Source organism: Humulus lupulus, chromosome 8, assembly GCF_963169125.1.
Source record: "Humulus lupulus chromosome 8, drHumLupu1.1, whole genome shotgun sequence".
Taxonomy (NCBI): Eukaryota; Viridiplantae; Streptophyta; class Magnoliopsida; order Rosales; family Cannabaceae; genus Humulus; species Humulus lupulus.
In genome coordinates, this window is record NC_084800.1 from 27,254,956 (window position 1) to 27,270,194 (window position 15,239).

The following is a 15,239-nucleotide window of genomic DNA, read 5'->3' on the forward strand; positions in this document are numbered from 1 at the left end:
TCAAACAAAACAACAAAAGAAAAGTGGTGTCTCAAGTATCCTCAAAAAGGAGGGCCAACAAAGTACTTGTTTGTTTACATGAATTTGCAGGTGGATTTATTTCTTTGTGGTGAAGTTGAAAAGAGATTTTACCCGTTTTAGTGACAGACCGAAACCAATCATAATATAGTAATACCATAAATGGCATAGTGGACTGAGGACACTGCATATCATCAACCTGGCTGAGGATTTGAGGTGAAGTTGCATGGTCCCACTTTTTTTTAACTTGTCTCCAAAACGAGGGATTGCATGTTCTTCCAACTCATATATAAATATATGTAAGTGGAAAATAGAGGATAGAAAATGGAATCAAAGCGTTAGTGAAAAAAAGTGAAACAAAAATTCAAGAAAAGCAAGACTTTTTGGTGGTTCTATTCTAATTTTTGGCCATGGGTGGGAGCACTTTTGGGCTGTAAAAAGGGGGGTAAAAAACTGAAATTTACACTGGGATTCAATTCTCATTTAAATTAATCCTGTTAAATTATTTGAACGAAAAAAGAAAAGTAAATTGCTGCTAATGCAAATCATCAAACATGAAATTTACAAAAAAAAGAAGAGAAAATTAGTCCATTAGAGATAATATACTAAAAAGAGAAAATTAGTCAAATATGATTCAGCGCAGAACAGCCGATTCAACAAACCCAAATTATTTGAGAGAAAATCCTGAATGCATTATAAATCATGAATACATAATAATGTTGTATAGATGATGAAAAGCCACTAAAAACTAAATTTTGACATAACTTTACAAGGAAACATATAAAGTTGCATTAAAACTGTACTCAACTGACTAACAAAAAATAATGACCTTTGTCCTCGATGGAGATCATGTAAAAATTAAAATATTTACCTCAAATTTATGAAGCAGTCTTATCTGCTAAGTAGAACCCTAACTTTGTAAGTGTACCACAACAATAACATCAAAATTGGTTAAATCCTTTATGCCAAAACCTGCAACAACACCAGTGAAGTTCTCTTATTTTCTGAAACTAACGCTCCTTCGGCCTAAAAAAACAAAGCATGTTCAACAAGTATAAGTACCACTACTAAGTAAGATTGCAATCATCACATTTTAAACTACAAATTCTATCAAATCTCGTTCAAAAATCCATTGCCACTTGCAGCCAAATTTCAAATGGTACCTCAGCCACATTGGCAGAGATCAGCACCACAATTTGAATCAACAACCAAAATTTCCAACACTTTCGCGGTCAAGGAAATAACTCCCACCACCAAAAATATTCAAAAGCAAAGGATACAAATCTTAGGTTAAAAAGCAAAAGAGAGTTCACTACAACTCTCGGAATCTCAAGTTCCTTTAATTTGAACAAACTTATATAGAAACAAACTTATATAGAGCTAAAGAAAAGTCTTCTGATTATTTTTGGCAACTAACTACTTTGTAATTTTCACACAGGTTTATTATTGCAGGAACTTGGTTCAAATTGGTCTGACAGGAATATATCTACATACAAGTAAGTTCAATTGAGATAATCTGCAGTGATCAAGAATGTTTTCAGAAAGATAAAATGACCTGTCAATTATAGTGCTCATACCGAAAATTAATGTTAGCTTAATCTAAATATGGGACTATCCAAGTTAAACTAAAAACAGACCACATCAATTAACCAAGAAAACATTCCAACATCATCACTCCTTTCTTTTTGTGTGTGCGTGTGGATATAGCTACAATCAAATGTTAGATTAAAATAAAGTTAAATTAAGATTAAAGAAAAGGTTTTGGCAGCAGAAATTGACAAGCTCTCACCACCTAATAACCATTTTTTGCTAATACAAGCCAACATAAACAAATTACTTGTGAGTGGCCTTAGAAACAAGAACACACAAATCTCTGTCCTGCATCCAATTACTATTAGTTCCTCAATCTATAACCAATTAAGTTTGGAGTCTCATCTGAGTAGGCTAACAATATGTTTAATTAAAGGTTAAAGGCTCAGTAGTACACTCATTTCTCAATCTATAACCGCAAGAGATAAAGAAATCAAGTATGCATTTGAAAAATTATTGATTAGACTTGATAAATAGCAGCTAAATTTGACAAAGCTCATATCAATTGCCTGAAATTAATTCCTACTCAATTTGAAAGTAGGAATTACATTAATAAAGAAACAGGTGTACTAACCAAGTCAGAAACATGAGCCTACACTTGGAAGCAAATGTTCTCGGGATACATTTGTCAGGAAAAATTACAATATACACAATCCTGCCAAGGGCCTCCACTTCTCGATGCTGCCTTCAAATTGTGGTTGGACTTTGTACACAAGTTACCTCGACGCCAAACATAATGTGAAAACCGCTTTATCCTTTGTTCTTTAATCAACAGCACTGAAACAATTGGAGAAGAAATGCCAAAATTATCGCCAAAGAGATATGAGAAAAGCATCATATGGGTTAACTAAATGCGTGCTGTGTAACTCCCTTTTAAATAGACAACTACAAGAATTTACATGCCATGACAGTAAATGTCTGGTCAATAGTATTTTGTCGTATGAATCAACAAAAAAGTAGAATTATCTTAAAACCTAAAGTTAGACCCATTAGAAAACTTCCAAGTCTAAACAAATAAAGATGATTAAACAAAAGAAACCATCTCAGGTTGTGTAAATGTCACATGATTGTTGAAGTTCAAACACTTATTTACTTGTACAAGTGACTAATATATTCACAAAAGGATTTACAAGAAAATGTTAAAGGTTCACCACCTTAAGCTGGCCTCCAACAATTAAGAGCCGACATATCTGGTCTACTAGGCAACATCTGGGAGACGCTGTGACCTGCAAAACAAATAACATAAATGTGAAATTAATATACAACTTCATTTTCATTATCTCTGTGATAGCAGTTTAATTAGATCACCCTATCAACATAAACATAGCAGTTAATTCAACACCATAACATCAAAGTCACCTGAAATTGGAGCACCAGGTTGTACAGTACTGGGAGCAGGATGTTGAAAACTCAAATTATTTGTGGGTGGCCTTTCAAAGGGTGGTCGATAATAACCTGCAATGTGACACCTGTCAAAACATTTGTACAAATACCTACGTGTTGAAAATATAATAAAGAAGGTCCAGATTTCATAATAATGTAGGCACCATTACAGAATTTATATATTAAATTAAGCACCAAAAATACAAAGAAAAAAATAAGACCACATCACTAAAACGAAAATTAATAAATCATTTATTTCTTTTTTCTTTTAATTCCTTGAAACAAAACCACAACTTTATTCATTAAGGTAAAAGTACATGCACAAATCATTTATTTCTGATGTAACATGTTGAATGAAGCAGAGTTTACTTGGGTTTTTCATGAAAGGAGCAAGGAATGAAGCAGAATTAATGGACCATTTGGTTGAAAAGAAAAACTCATATTATAAGAGAAGGCTGGATGTGACATCTTTGTGACGAAAAAAAAATTCCAACTTCTCATTGGGCTTCAATGGCAATTGAATTTAAGGATTTTCCTCTTTCTTTAATTACTCTTGTAACTTTGGTTTTTCCCGTCATTAATAAAAGTTTAGTTTCAATTCAAAAAAGTTATACACTAGGCAAGTTTACGTACTTCTAACTTTTCCCCACGCAAACATGCACTATATACCAATAGAAGAATATCAATTGCCTTCGCACCACCAGGTAATACATGTATAAATTATACGCAATCCACATTTACTTAACACAATTGTGATCCAGTTATTAAAATAAGTGTCATCATATTTAATATCTACTTTTCCAATACCAGCCAAAGTAATGAATGAAAATAGACAGGCATCTAAACATAAATTTTCTCAACTAATATCAATGAATTTCTTTAATATACATATCAAGCTTGCCACAAGATTGGAAGTCCATACCTTCCTGGCCAAAGGGTGGTCCTGAATGTGTCATCCCTCCATTAACCCATACACCACGCTGACTATCTGACTTAAACTCACCAGAAGGCATCCTCCATTGTTCATCAGCAACAAACTGCCTTCGACCATCAGGATGGGATGGCAAAGGGTAAGGATGGTGGTAGGGGTGCTGAGGATGCTGCTGAATTGTGGGTTTTGAATAAGAAAAATGCCCCGAAGGATTTTGAGGTGGCACAGGATGCAAAGGTCTTTGTATGTAAGGGGTATTACTTTGCGGAAATTGTTGGTTTGGTTGAGAAACTTGTGGGTTTAAATACATGTCATTATGTCCATGTTCCAGTTGCCTTGAAGAATTAAATCCAGACGGATCTCGTGGACCACAGACTCCTGTAGGAACATAGCAATGTGGCTGCTGTGTGAACATTTCACCTTTAACAGAAGCATCAACAGGACCACCATGAGGAGTGTTGCCAGCCCTTGGAATAAGTTGGTTGCCCTGCATAAAAAGCTTTGTCACAATGGAAGTAGCCAAATGCTATTACAGAAGAAAAGACAATGGACCAGAAGCCTTACACTAGTTGCACTACTGAATTCATGAGGCACAGGAGGTTGAAATGGCACCTGTGGTGAAGAATGTACTGACGATTGAGATGGCAGCATCTGTTGTGGTAATCCTAGCGAAGGCTGAGAAACCATTAATGGTGGGGGACAAGAAGGTGGCAAAGGAGGAGGAGGTGGTTCTGAAGGTAGAGGTGGTGGTGGTGGCGGCGGTGGAGATGGAGATGATGGGGGTGGAGGTGGTGGTGGTGATGGAGGCAGAGGTGGAGGTGAAGGAGGAGAATCAAGAGGAAGTGGTGGAGAACCCTCTGGGAGAGGAGGCAACTCAGCAGAAATGCTTGGAGCAGATTCTGCAACTCTGTCGAACATAAGCTGTTGCGTGTCTGCTTCAAAAGAAGTACAAACCGGCAATGCATCTGTTTCAAAAGAACTACAAACCAGTGATGGCTTTTCATCCTTTGGGGGTCCAGAGACATCTTCCATTTCAAGTTCACCATCAACATCCTCCAATATGCAATGGCGCCTGTCATTTGGAGTAACAGCACATGTTTCCATCTCTCCAGAAACACGGATGGGTTCCTGCTGTGATGGATGACCATTTTCCTTATAAGTACCTGGATGATCCTCTTCCTCTTCTTCGTCTTCAAATACATGACATGATAAAAACCCAGGCAACTGAAATGTGGCATTACTGAAACAAATGCAAAATAAAAGCTGAGTCAAAAATAAATGGGTGTCAAATTACATCAATGAACATCCTAAAAATATAATGACACAGAGTATGTTCAAAATAAAGTAATGATATTAGTGAATTATAACTTTTAATGCTACTTGTTAATTTACAATAGAACAAATGAATCTCCTATCTTTTTCAAGGAAATTTTCGGAAACTAGCTAAATAAAAATAGCCCACATAAGTTTTCTTCACATAAATAAAACCACGACTCTAACCTTTGTATCTTATCATAACCTAACGTCAACAATATATTATCAAGGAATAATAAATGAACTACACAGATCAAGGGAAATAACATTATACAGAGAATTTTTCAGTAACCCTTCTAGGACAAAAGACATCAACATACATAAAAATAATACAAAACCATAAGAAAAATTAATTTCAGACCTGCCATACTCATCAACAAGCATGCCTTCCATTTCTCTAATTGGATCATCAACAGCACGCTCGGCACGAGATGGCCGTCTTAGAGTAAATCCAACAGTTGTATCTTCATTTGGAACTCCAATGTCATCCATGTAACGCCGAAGAAGTGACTCAGAAAAAATTTTCCGCTCAAGCCACAGCCGTAAAACCTGGTTGACAAAATTACTTAATGTATATTTACAACTGCCCACCAAAGATTTAAATATAAGGACAATTACCTTAAGGCACTGGCGACGATTTTCACGAGCACCAGTACCAGCTGGAGCAGCAGCACCTAGCAAACGAGGCAATGCTGCTTGAACTGTGGGAATATAGGAAGCTCCAGCAATACCTAAACAATATTTAATAATTAGCAATACTAAAAGGATGTTTTAGAAACATATCTTCAAGCCTGAATCGCCTAGTGAAAAAATATAAAGGTGCACTATTTCTTAAAATTTAAATTAAATGAAAAATATGTGCAAAGCAGCACAAGCACAATATTATAGAACCAAACATTCAAGCCCTATCACCTTGTGACAAACACACGGGAGAACACTCTAATCAAAGAAACAAGAAAAGACAAAAAAAAGTGTGCAAGCCTCCAAATGTACACGAGGAAGTAATGTAGTTTGTCGTATAAAATAAAATAGTAATTATATACCTTTTTGATTGTGAGAGCATTGGGTTATGGAATCCACAAGGAAAAACAAGTCTACTTTGCGATGATAACTGGGCTCAGTTTCCAATTTTCGAATAAGTAGTTCCACAACCTACAAATAATCGGAAAAAAACATCTTAATTAGAGTTAAAAGTATTATTTTGAGTTAGAAATTACAATCACTTCCACGTGATTTTCCGTCAAATATCTCACCCAAATTTCTGATACAAATTACAAAAACAAAGACAATACAAAACACCAGAACTCAAAAAGGCCAAAAACCTATCAAAGGCAAAGATAATATCTCCTTTCCTTTTCTTTTGCTAAGTAATCAAAAGAAATATGTATTTGGTGAATTGTAACCCAGATTATAGCATCTCAACAACCTAAAAAGTTATCACTTGTATCAACAAATCCCGCTAAAACATATATACGAATAAGCACAGGAGAATATAAGGAAACAAACAGAAGATATTAGCTAAATGCAAAATATATATTTATCAAAGTCAGGCTAAAGCGCCATCCACCCCCTTGTATTACCTACATGGAATATAGAGAACCATTTCCATACATGATAATTCCAAATCTATAAAATGTTTCTGTATGATCCAATTCAAAGATGCCAAACTGATCAAAAGAGAGTATATGATATGAAGCCTACCTCATTAGCAATACCATACTTCGCACAATCAATGGCAAGACGAGTTGCGCGTCCAATACTTTCTTTCGTCCTAGACAAAGTCTCTATCATTCCTTCAAAAGCGTCACGAGCAACAGCTGCCTCAGTGCCACCACTAAGTGAGTTTCCAGCAACCCTATTTCCAGAACTAGCTCTTCTCTCCTCAAGTTCTTCAACATCATGCTGACTTTGCGAAGCAAACTCGTGAACATTAGTTGATGGAGAACCTAAAGTAGCAGATCCTTGGATATCAACCATCGTAGAATTGCCACTTTCTGACAAAAAATGTTGAGCAGCAGTAGGACTTGGGCTCCTTCCCTGAAAATCACCAGTGGAAAAAGCAGAAGTGGAAATGCTAAAAGAAAAGCTTTGCAAGTGGGCTTGCTTCCTCTTTGCTTGTGCAACTGCAATAAGATGCTTCATAGACATTTCTGAGTCTGGTGTCCTAGAATCAATCATCAAACTACTTCGATCTTCTCTACCAGCTTCCACTCTGATATTGGCACCAAAAAATAATGAAAAAAAATTAAAATAAAATAAAACCAGAGGAAAAAAAATGCAGAAAATGAAAGAGGTACAAGCATGCACACCTTTCACCAGGCTCTGTCGATTTTTCTCTCACAGCAACATCACTGATCCAAGAATGTGGTTTCTGAGTAGGTTTAGACCTTTCTGTAGAGGAAGTAGGTTTAGACCTTTCTGTCGAGGAAGCAGGCTTATTTCTTTGAATTGTAACTTGATTTTGAGAAATGTTATTAACTGAAACAGGGCCCTTGCTAGACACCTTTTTCGCACTTCCAGCACTAGAGACTTTAGCCTTGGGTTTTGTAGCTTTAATATGTTCATCTCCTGATTTGATAGCAGAAGGCACATGTGGAGATTTTATAGGAGATATCAAAATTGGTTTTACCTCCTTGGATGACAATTGTTCAGATTCTGATTTCTCTTCTTTTTCAATCCCCTTTTCATCACTACGAGGATGGCCTTCAGACCCATTTTCATTACTTTGATGGCTAGCATGCTCCTTAACATCAGCTTGAGATTTCTCAGGCGGCGAAGATCCATTCAATTTAGAGGACTCTTTTGTATGACTTTCCAAATGTTCAGTAGAATCCTTACCATGGTCTACAGTTTTTTCACATTTCTCAATATTTGCATCAGAACTCTTGATATCATTTGAAACATTTGCCGGTGCTTTAACATTTGCAGCAGATCCTCCGTGAACAGGAGTTTTGGGCTCGTCTTCTTCATCATCATAAAGGCAAACAGCCCTCCTCTTTTTCTGTGACTGAGTTACCACAGCTTTAACATTAGTAGAACTTGACATATCATTCTTAACTGCAACATCTTTTTCCATCTTAGTATCAGATTCAGACATAGCCTCCAATGCTCGGCGACGACGCTTTGTCAGAGGCAACACAGTTTCATCGCCAGGCACATTTTGAGATTTCAATGTAACGTGATTTTCTGCTTTCACTAATGAATTTGATTTCTTTGAATCTGATTTTATAACTGTCTTACTGTCCATGACAATGGGACCAGGAGAAAAAGATTTTTTGGTTTTAGAAAATGTTCCTATTGATGAATCATCTCTTGAATCCAAATGCCTCGACTTTTTAGCAGGATGCAAAACTTCATTTGTTCCCACACTAAGATGGCCCTTTTTAGTTCTTCCATGAAGTTTGTCCTCTAACTGTTCCTCAGAGTCCCCACCAGGGTGGCGCACATTGTTTGGAACCTTCAAATGACTTTTTGATTTAGTGAATACTTTTGCCTTTTTTCCACCACAGTTATCAGAATCTGCTTTATCTTCAGAAGGAAGTTCCTTTCTGCTGGCACCAGAAGCATTTTTATTTTTATGTACTTCAACACCACCACTTTCACTCCTCTTTGATCCAGATGTCATTTTCTTCAACTTGTGACCATTTGATAATGGTTTCTGTCCAGAACCAGAAACTGCTCCCTCCAGGTGAGGTGAACTATCTGGATCAGCTTTCAAAACTATCTCCTTCTTCGGCTCTACAACATCAATTATTTTACCTTTTATCTCAGAAGATTTGACTGGTGACAAGATATCACTTGTATTACCACCAGCAGAGGGCTGCACATCCTCGCAGTCCTTTTCACCTCGTCTCTGTGAACATCGCTCCAACTTAGAGCAAGAATCATCTACTTCCTCATTCACTGCTTCTCCATCAGAACCCGTGATACCAGTCCCATCCTTTAAGTCACCCTCTACGTCATTATCATCAACCCCATTGACTGATCGAGCCTCGCTTCCAAGTTCCACTCTTTCAGTATCATCCCTCGAACTGCTTGATTTTTTTTTCTGCAACTCATCAAATTCCTCACATATTTCCTTCACAGCTTGGGCAAAGTGCTTTGCTTTACCTTGGCAACGAGCTGATAACTTATTCTTTGCTTCGCTAGTAAATGCTTGAATATCCGCAGGGGCAACAAATGCTCTGAAGAGGAAACAAGTACGAAAGTAAGATACTGTGGCATTCTGAGTAAGCAACAGATAAAAGAATGAAAGGCAATGGCAACAAAGCACAAGAAAAGGGGAAGGATCCAACGTAACTAATTAATTCAACCAACTAAGAACGAACTAGTACTAAAACTAAAATATGTGCACAAAAATCATTGTTAGAGAACTCATGCACTAAATCCAACCTTAAAATAAAAGGAAGAAACAAGAGATTTACACCATAATATGAAGGAAGAATTGCTCCCATAAATTTCGTTTTTTTTTTATCAAAACATCAGTGCTTGTATTATTAATATGAAAAGTAGTACAAGAGGAATGGGAGTACAAGAAGCTTGCTGCCCATAAATAAACAAACAATCAAACATATATGAATTCCCAGAACACAAAAAGAACTTGAGTATAAAATAAAAGCATTTACACAAAAACATTGCCAAATTTCAAAGAATAAATTAAGCACAAAATTTACTTTTTCTTATCATCTATACCACTACCACAGATATTGTTTTACTAGCTGTTTAAGAGTAAGTGTACTAGATACATAGATAACACAGTTATTGTTTCATTACACATTAACTAATGAGATAATAAATGAAAACTGGTAAACCACTTACATTTCCTCCGTTCCAAAAAATTGAACAAAGTATTTCTTGGGGTCAGGAGGTTTCTTCCAATCTTCAGGCCTGCTAATCTGAAATCCAAAACCCAATATGTCTACCTCAAAACGATATGAGGCAATACGAACTCAACAGAATTGATCCACTCAACATCACAGCCCGATAGAATACGGTGGATCAGATACAAAAATAAACTTTACCCAAAAAAAAAATTATCAAAAAGCATCCAATATTAGTTCAACATTAATGCACCTTCAAATCGAAAAGGTTCTATTAACAGAAAATATATATATTTGAAAAGCAACCCACGGTGGAAAGAACCCTAATTGCAACAGAAAGTAAATGAACAAACAAACAAAATAGATATAAAGATAATCGAAAAATATCATAGATTCAGAACTAGTAAACAGCGAGTGCCCAATAACACTCAACACCGAAACCTAAGGCCACAAATACATGAGATTTCCAACACCATATACCTAATACTCCCCATTTAATCCAATGAAAAAAATTAAAAGAGAGCGACATAAGCAGCCAAATAAAACTGAAGAAAACCCATCTTTTTTTTTCTTTCTAAGAAACAAAATTGAATAAATAAACTCTAAAGTACTGAACATAGGAAAGAATGGGCTATGATGCCCTAAAACAATCACTTCCATCAAATATAATTATAAATTCACAGAAGCATATGAAATGTAAGTAAGAAATAAAAGAAATAGTAGAGAAATTATATATATAAAAAAAAGGCACACCTTGGCAGGCCAGAAGGGAAAGCCCTTGACCTTGGCGAGAACAAGATCACCGAGACTCAACTGGCCCTTAGCCTTGGCCTTGTTCGGTCCGCGTCTACGCCCCGGAGCCATGGCGTCGACGCCTCAACCGAAGAAACAATACCCTAGAATTTGACGAACTTCTATGGCCTCAATCGAATCGAAAGAAGCAGCCACAAAACCCTAGAGAAATCCCTGAATCCCAGAGTCTTGATTTTTTTTTAATTTTAAGAAATGAATCTTAAACCGGCAGCGGAAGGCCGGCGAAGGTGTCCGGCACCGGAGATGCTAGGTCATCGGCGAATGAGAGAGAAAAGGCGCGGTTAACAGCATTCCCAAATCACAATTACGGAATCGATACAGTGTGCGAAATAGGAGAGAGAGAGAGAGAGAGAGAATGAGGCGGTCGAAGAGAGAGAGAGAGAGAGAGAGGAGATTTTGTGAGAAAACAAAATTGGGCTTAGAGAGAGAGGGAGGGAGGGTTGGCCTTGGGCAAGTATGAGAAGAGGACATATTAGGAATTTTAGGATTTTTGGCTTATTTATTTAGTTTTCTTACTTTTCGTTTTAGCAACGTTGGTTTTCGCTTTTTTTTCTTAATTTCTTAACAAGGTATTCGTCTATGATCCAAAAAAATAATAAAAAATCCCCCTTTCCAAAAACTCAAATAATAAAAAAAAAAAATTAAATGATTGCATTTTCGAACTTAGATAAATGTAAGTGAATTTTTTTAGTACTCATTCTCAATTCTATTTACTTGAGAGAAAATTATATTAATAACAATTTTTGATTAATTTCAACTTAGTTGGGATCTTAACTTAATTCTTTACCAATATATTTTTGTTTTTTAACGTTTCCCTTGGTATAATTCAAGCCAATTATTTAACAAAAGTGATGTCAAGTGATCATAGCTACTCTAATGTTTTCAATTATGACACTATTGTTAAAAGAGCATGAGGCCATAGGCCCCACAATAATAAAATTGTACATAAAAATAATTTATTATCATGAGACCAATCTATATTTATTGCCTCATAGTAATGTTCTATAAATATATATATGTATATACACAATAGAATCAAATTATTTGATCCATTATTGAGGAAACATCATGCCTAATGGCTCAACAAGCTTAATTACAGAGGTACATTCATTGGGAGAGTACTAGGATTGGAGTCTGTTCCAAGTGGCATCCATATACCATATGGATTGCTTCCATAAATACCTTATTCTTTTTCTCATTACCAAACCAAAACAAACAAACAAAAATGGCTAGACATATTCTACTACTTTTCATACTTGATCAAGATCATATTTCTAATCTAATCGCCCATTGCTTTCAGTTTCTTTCATTAACTCATCAATGACATCTAAAGATACAGTTACAGATATAAAGCATAGTCCATAAACCAGTTTACAACCTCAATTTGCTGTAAATATTGGTCCGAGGAGAGTTGAAATGGTGTTAAAGGAGCAACATGAGAGTTCCATGAAAATGAACTCACTCAAACCAAGATCAAATAATAATAGTGAAGAACGATAGAATCTATTGCTAAAAACTTGTGTAGTAAGAAAAATAAATAAAAATCACTTAGGAAGATAGAGTAAAAATCCAGCAGTGTCAATATAAAACTTGAAAGAAGCGATGTGCCACACTGAGATCTTACCCTCTAATCCTTATTGGGGACTTTATCTTTATCTTTATCTTCTTTATCTTGTCCTTCATTGTTAACAGCATCAGATACAAGAGCAAGTGGTCTTTGATCAATGACTTCATCAATTATACCAAACTCCTTTGCCTCTTCTGGAGTCATAAAGTAATCTCTGTCCATGTTCTTTTGAATTACATCAATTGGCTGGCCCGTGTGTTTTGAATACAACTCGTTGAGCGAATCCCAGACCCGAACAATCTGCTTCGTATGAATCGTCATATCTTTTGCCTGCCCACTATACCCACCAGAAGGCTGATGAACCATGATTGTTGCATTAGGGAGGGACCGCCTTTGACCCTTGGCACCAGCAGCTAAAAGAAGAGAACCCATTGATGCAGCTTGACCTAAACAAATGGTGTTGATCGGTGACCGAATGTACTGCATTGTATCATATATTGCAAGACCTGTAACAACAAATGAATCAAAGAAATGTAATAATACCATAATGGTGCTTCAACCAAACTTTTATTTTTTGTTATCAGACTAGTTCAGATTTTCTTCAAGCTTGAGGTGACAGCTGATACACTATAAGGTGTCCTAGTATTAAACACCCATAGAGCAACCCATTCCTTGACTCTAGCATCAAGACTCTAAAGTCTCCTCTAAATCTTAAAAAACTACCATTCCTTTTCAACCACAAAGGCTACCATATCCCCATGATTGCCACATTCCACAGTTCTTCTTTCAACTTCTTCTATTCTTTTTTTTTTATCATTGGCACACTTGGTGCCTAATTGAGACTAAGAGCCTCAATACCAACAGATCCCAGGTTCAAACCTGGATCTCACCCCAATTCCCAACCCCCCTCACCACTAGACCAAACCTAGTGGCTTTTCTTTCAACTTCTTCTATTATGCAAACCAACATCAAATTGTAGCAAAATCTTGCACTGACAAGGCCAAACCCAAGCAAGTCAAACTCAGACAACTGGACCAATGCTGTACTTCTATAGAACAATGCAGGAAAAAATGATACAAAGATTCAAACCTCATTCTACACATTACGCACTAGTTTGGAGAAGTATCTAAAACAAGGTTTACCTTTCACAAAACATCATAGATATTTAGATTCCCCAAAATCAAAAGCCAGTCGAAAATCTTAACCTTTGGTGGAATTAAACAGTGCCAAAACTTTATTCCTTAAAGACCGAAACTTTCCACCCCAAAATAGAGCAAGACGAAGAACAAACTCAAAAGATCCAATGATCTCCTTATTTATTGAATCCCTTAAACATCCCAAGAACCAACGTAACTGTTGTAAGCAACAATGCTGAGCTTTTCAAATCCGTTTTGTAAAATAGGAGTTAATTATGTAAGACTAGGATTCAAGTTCATTATTTCAACCCCCAAAAAATGAAATTTCAGTGCAAATGCATAGAAAAAAAGTCAAAGGTTGAAAAGACCTGTGCGGAGAAATAAAGCAAAAGAACTCGATAATGTTGGTAAACATAATCCAAGGGACTAAGATCATTATCAAGTAAGCACCCTACTTCTAGTAACAAGAGCCAGATGATATTCACATCAAAGCGGGTTCTAAATTGAGGAATTGTAAAGAGTTTAGCCACAATAAACCAGACTACTCACACTCATCGTCAACAAACAAGAATAAAAAAGTTGTACACTGCTTAAAAATTAAAGAATTAACATCATAGAGTTTAGAGACCATGAAAATAATATAAGCGTGTCCCTTCTAGTCATGTAGTTATTTGCACATTTATGACAAATTCCGGTGAATCTATAACATAATTAGTGAAAACCCCATTCCTCTCCTGCCATTTTCCATATACAACTCTTCCAATACCAATTAGTAAACATGTCCAGATAGGAAATGGTCATGTACCCAATAAATAAAATTGGTCAAAGATTTACCCCCAATCAACAAGTACCCTAGGTATAATAATAGATCATACAGTGAAAATCTAGACAATTTGGGTAAAATAGGAAAATGAAAAGAAAAGAGAGAGAGAGAGAGAGAGAAAGAATAAGGAGAAAACCTGCAGAAACATGGCCACCGGGGGAGTTGAGGTACATGTTGATTGGCTTGGAGGGATTCTCGGACTCGAGAAAGAGGAGCTGGGCAACGACGACATGGGAAGTGTCGTCAGTTATGGGCCCGTTGATGCAGATAATGCGCTCCTTGAGAAGGCGGGAGAAGATGTCGTAGGCTCGTTCGCCTCGAGAGGAGTGCTCAATCACCATTGGAATCAAACTGTAGCCGCGGCGGCTCCCACATGGCCGAGACCACACGGACCGCCCACCACTCACCAATTTAGCACTCGAAATCAAGCTCCTCATTACGAAGACGAAGAATACCAAGACGATTTTGAAGAGGGAAAGAAAACCACTACAACCAAAAGAATCGGAGGATTTATAGGGTTTATGAAAATAAATTATTTAATAAAATATATTGGGCAACTCTAATCTCTAAGGTAGGCCTTTCTATTTTTTATATTTTATTTTCGAGACAGAGTTTAACTACATATTTCTTACTAGGAATTAGGGCTGAGCATAAAATCCGAAAAATTGAAAAAACCGTGTACACCGATCTACCGAACACTGAAAAAATCAAAACCGTTTAAACCGAAAACCGAAAAAACCGCCGACGGTGCAAACCGCCACTGTTCGGTCGGTTTGGAAATTTTGGGTGAACCGACCAAAAAAATCGAAACCGACCGAACACAATAAAAAAATAATATAATATT

The 15,239-nt window shown here is 36.4% G+C and overlaps 2 protein-coding genes across 4 annotated transcripts; both read right to left on the reverse strand.

The window, feature by feature from the left end:
• Positions 1 to 685: 685 nt before the first annotated feature.
• Positions 686 to 11,276, reverse strand: LOC133796509 (ENHANCER OF AG-4 protein 2). 3 transcript variants are annotated; one of them, XR_009875468.1, is made up of 13 exons: positions 10,810 to 11,276; positions 10,055 to 10,131; positions 7,546 to 9,420; positions 6,938 to 7,448; positions 6,280 to 6,388; positions 5,855 to 5,967; positions 5,598 to 5,785; positions 4,487 to 5,162; positions 3,914 to 4,409; positions 2,968 to 3,063; positions 2,763 to 2,834; positions 2,183 to 2,385; positions 686 to 990 (listed from the first exon to the last, which is right to left on the reverse strand). XR_009875468.1 is itself a non-coding variant. In XM_062234061.1 (12 exons), the coding sequence occupies exons 1-11, from the start codon at positions 10,918 to 10,920 to the stop codon at positions 2,764 to 2,766; spliced, it is 4,323 nt and encodes a 1,440-aa protein (XP_062090045.1). In that variant the 5' UTR covers positions 10,921 to 11,276; the 3' UTR covers positions 2,034 to 2,385; position 2,763. The 3 variants fall into 3 exon arrangements, 1 of the variants encoding a protein (XP_062090045.1); XR_009875467.1 differs by having other exon boundaries at positions 686 to 1,044; XM_062234061.1 differs by lacking the exon at positions 686 to 990 and having other exon boundaries at positions 2,034 to 2,385.
• An 864-nt stretch (positions 11,277 to 12,140) lies between these two features.
• Positions 12,141 to 14,911, reverse strand: LOC133796512 (ATP-dependent Clp protease proteolytic subunit 2, mitochondrial). The gene is made up of 2 exons (XM_062234064.1): positions 14,532 to 14,911; positions 12,141 to 12,942 (listed from the first exon to the last, which is right to left on the reverse strand). The coding sequence occupies exons 1-2, from the start codon at positions 14,830 to 14,832 to the stop codon at positions 12,497 to 12,499; spliced, it is 747 nt and encodes a 248-aa protein (XP_062090048.1). The 5' UTR covers positions 14,833 to 14,911; the 3' UTR covers positions 12,141 to 12,496.
• Positions 14,912 to 15,239: the final 328 nt, after the last annotated feature.

Excerpts from the sequence above, each read along its gene's own strand:
- LOC133796509 (XM_062234061.1), bottom strand. The coding sequence starts at position 10,920 with ATGGCTCCGGGGCGTAGACGCGGACCGAACAAGGCCAAGGCTAAGGGC. Across the intron at positions 7,449-7,545 it reads TCGACAGAGCCTGGTGAAAG|AGTGGAAGCTGGTAGAGAAG; the intron begins GTGTGCATGCTT and ends TGCCAATATCAG. Across the intron at positions 4,410-4,486 it reads AATTCAGTAGTGCAACTAGT|GGCAACCAACTTATTCCAAG; the intron begins GTAAGGCTTCTG and ends CTTTTTATGCAG.
- LOC133796512 (XM_062234064.1), bottom strand. The coding sequence starts at position 14,832 with ATGAGGAGCTTGATTTCGAGTGCTAAATTGGTGAGTGGTGGGCGGTCC. Across the intron at positions 12,943-14,531 it reads CGGTGGCCATGTTTCTGCAG|GTCTTGCAATATATGATACA; the intron begins GTTTTCTCCTTA and ends TTGTTGTTACAG.